The 3,576-nt window shown below is 43.1% G+C and overlaps 1 protein-coding gene across 1 annotated transcript; it reads left to right on the forward strand.

Moving 5' to 3' along the window:
- The first annotated feature begins 383 nt into the window (after positions 1-383).
- LOC128215946 (uncharacterized) lies at positions 384-2,018 on the forward strand. Its single transcript, XM_052922546.1, has 2 exons — positions 384-520; positions 752-2,018. The coding sequence occupies exons 1-2, from the start codon at positions 384-386 to the stop codon at positions 2,016-2,018; spliced, it is 1,404 nt and encodes a 467-aa protein (XP_052778506.1).
- The last annotated feature ends 1,558 nt before the right edge of the window (positions 2,019-3,576 follow it).

The following is a 3,576-nucleotide window of genomic DNA, read 5'->3' on the forward strand; positions in this document are numbered from 1 at the left end:
GTAGAAAACATAGACACTTAATTCAAATGAATCGAAGGACATTCAGATACCGGATGTAGAAATAATAACGAACACTGGACTTGTATAATCGACGAAGGAATGGTTATAACAATGACGAAAATTATTACAACGATGTCGACAAAGGGTGCCATCATAGACGACAGAAACAGTAATAAAGATAACGGCAGTGGCACCATCAACGCCGGGGTTCCGACCGTAGCGATAGCAAAAGCGATGGGAGGAGTTTCAACGGCGACAATGCGAGGCCACATTTCCTGATGGACGCGGTAGCAACAACGATGGAAGCAGTAACAAAAGCGATGGAAGGGTAACAACGGCGACTATACGAGGCCACATTTCCGATGGAAGCGGTAGCAAAAGCGATGGGAGGAGTTACAACGGCGACTATACGAGGCCACATTTCCGATGGAAGCGGTAGCAAAAGCGATGGGAGGAGTTACAACGGCGACTATGCGAGGCCACATTTCCTGATGGACGAGCTAGCAACAGCGATGGAAGGGTAACAACGGCGACTATGCGAGGCCACATTTCCGATGGAAGCGGTAGCAACAGCGATTGAAGGGTAACAACGGCGACTATACGAGGCCACATTTCCGATGGAAGCGGTAACAACAACGATGGAAGGGTAACAACGGCGACTATACGAGGCCACATTTCCGATGGAAGCGGTAGCAACAGCGATGGAAGGGTAACAACGGCGACTATACGAGGCCACATTTCCTGATGGAAGCGGTAGCAACATCGATGGAAGGGTAACAACGGCGACTAAACGAGGCCACATTTCCGATGGAAGCGGTAACAACAGCGATGGAAGGGTAACAACGGCGACTATACGAGGCCACATTTCCGATGGAAGCGGTAGCAACAGCGATGGAAGGGTAACAACGGCGACTATACGAGGCCACATTTCCGATGGAAGCGGTAGCAACAGCGATGGAAGGGTAACAACGGCGACTATACGAGGCAACATTTCCGATGGAAGCGGTAACAACAGCGATGTAAGGGTAACAACGGCGACTATACGAGGCCACATTTCCGATGGAAGCGGTAGCAACAGCGATGGAAGGGTAACAACGGCGATTATACGAGGCCACATTTCCGATGGAAGCGGTAACAACAGTGATGGAAGGGTAACAACGGCGATTATACGAGGCCACATTTCCGATGGAAGCGGTAACAACAGCGATGGAAGGGTATCAACGGCGACTAAACGAGGCCACATTTCCGATGGAAGCGGTAGCAACAGCGATGGAAGGGTAACAACGGCGACTAAACGAGGCCACATTTCCGATGGAAGCGGTAGCAACAGCGATGGAAGGGTAACAACGGCGACTATACGAAGCCACATTTCCGATGGAAGCGGTAACAACAGCGATGGAAGGGTAACAACGGCGATTATACGAGGCCACATTTCCGATGGAAGCGGTAGCAACAGCGATGGAAGGGTAACAACGGCGACTATACGAGGCCACATTTCAGATGGAAGCGGTAGCAACAGCGATGGAAGGGTAACAACGGCGACTATACGAGGCCACATTTCAGATGGAAGCGGTAGCAACAGCGATGGAAGGGTAACAACGGCGACTATACGAGGCCACATTTCCGATGGAAGCGGTAGCAACAGCGATGGAAGGGTAACAATGGCGAGTATACGAGGCCACATTTCCGATGGAAGCGGTAACAACAGCGATGGAAGGGTAACAACGGCGACTAAACGAGGCCACATTTCCGATGGAAGCGGTAGCAACAGAGATGGAAGGGTAACAACGGCGAGTATACGAGGCCACATTTCCGATGGAAGTTGTAACAACAGCGATGGAAGGGTAACAACGGCGACTATACGAGGCCACATTTCAAATGGAAGCGGTAGCAACAGCGATGGAAGGGTAACAACGGCGACTATACGAGGCAACATTTCCGATGGAAGCGGTAACAACAGCGATGGAAGGGTAACAATCGGCGACTATACGAGGCCACATTTCCGATGGAAGCGGTAGCAACAGAGATGGAAGGGTAACAACGGCGACTATACGAGGCCACATTTCCGATGGAAGCGGTAGCAACAGCGATGGAAGGGTAACAATGGCGACTATACGAGGCCACATTTCCGATGGAAGCGGTAGCAATAGCGATGGAAGGGTAACAACGGCGACTATACGAGGCCACATTTCCGATGGAAGCGGTAGCAACAGCGATGGAAGGGTAACAACGGCGACTATACGAGGCCACATTTCCGATGGAAGCGGTAGCAACAGCGATGGAAGGGTAACAATGGCGACTATACGAGGCCACATTTCCGATGGAAGTGGGATCAATGGTCAATGGTAATCATGTGTATGGGAAGGATAACAATTTCGACGGAAATGTTACTTATGGTGATCGCTGGGGAAACAACGACGACCTTAAGTGTAACAGCTACAAAACGACGGAAAGGTTACACTAATCGCTATACAACTATTGATTTCGAAGATGCAAACTTCAGTTAACTTGAACAATTAAAACCTTAAACTAAAACTTAAATTAAATATTATTATTGGTTTTATTAAACTACTATTATTTTAATTAGAATTAGTATCATTATTTATATTATAATTACAAACACAAACACTTGAATACATTCCGTTTTAATATCTACTTATTGTATAATGCAGTTTGTATTTATTATTATTATTATTATTATTAAAAATATTAATGTAAAAGCATGGCACTCTCAATATAGTCAATAAATACAATACAAATACTACTATACAATCTAAAAACAATAAAACAATGTTTCTTTTAAAAAGATATAAATACAAACAAAGTTTAACTTAAAAAAGAACTTACTGAATTTTAGTCGAATAAACAGCTAGGCTATCCTAATCGAATCTAGATAGCTATTTGTCCTCTGACAAAATGAAGACAAACTAGGAAGTTAACGTTATCTATTGATTTAAAACGATAAAGACTTTCGACGTGTCTTTTATATAGATTTGCAGGTCAACGAGTTTACTCAAAGTGCTTTATTATCAAAATAAAATTTAAATCAAAATTTCAGCCATGTACACTCACACTTTACAAAATTGTTATGTTTAAAGGCACGCCAATGAAGACCAAAACAAACGTCAAACAAGGGACAACAAACATAACACAACTATCACAATGGTACATGTTTGGCGAATTTCATTTCTCTTTTGTATTTTTATTTGTTAGAAAATGTGTGAACACACACTGACTAAACAAAGTTAAATGTATTTAACAATGACACGTAATAGTTTAGAACGCTATTCAAGGGATTCGCCCACAGACTTCTGGTACCGAAAATATTTTCAAATGTGTTTTATATTCAAATAGTTGATTATTTAATTAATATTCTTTTTTATTCTAACCTACTATGGTATTTTATTTTCTACTCATAATTCTAAATGATAAACCATTTCCTGTCATTTTCATTTTTACGACCAAAAAACTTGGTAAATAAGCCTTAGGTGATGACTTTTTGAATCTATCGTAAAAAAACTTTGTTAATATTGCACACACAATTAGGATGTTTAATACCTGACCCTCAAACTCAGA

Source organism: Mya arenaria, chromosome 14 (genome assembly GCF_026914265.1).
Source record: "Mya arenaria isolate MELC-2E11 chromosome 14, ASM2691426v1".
In the NCBI taxonomy this organism is placed as follows: domain Eukaryota; kingdom Metazoa; phylum Mollusca; class Bivalvia; order Myida; family Myidae; genus Mya; species Mya arenaria.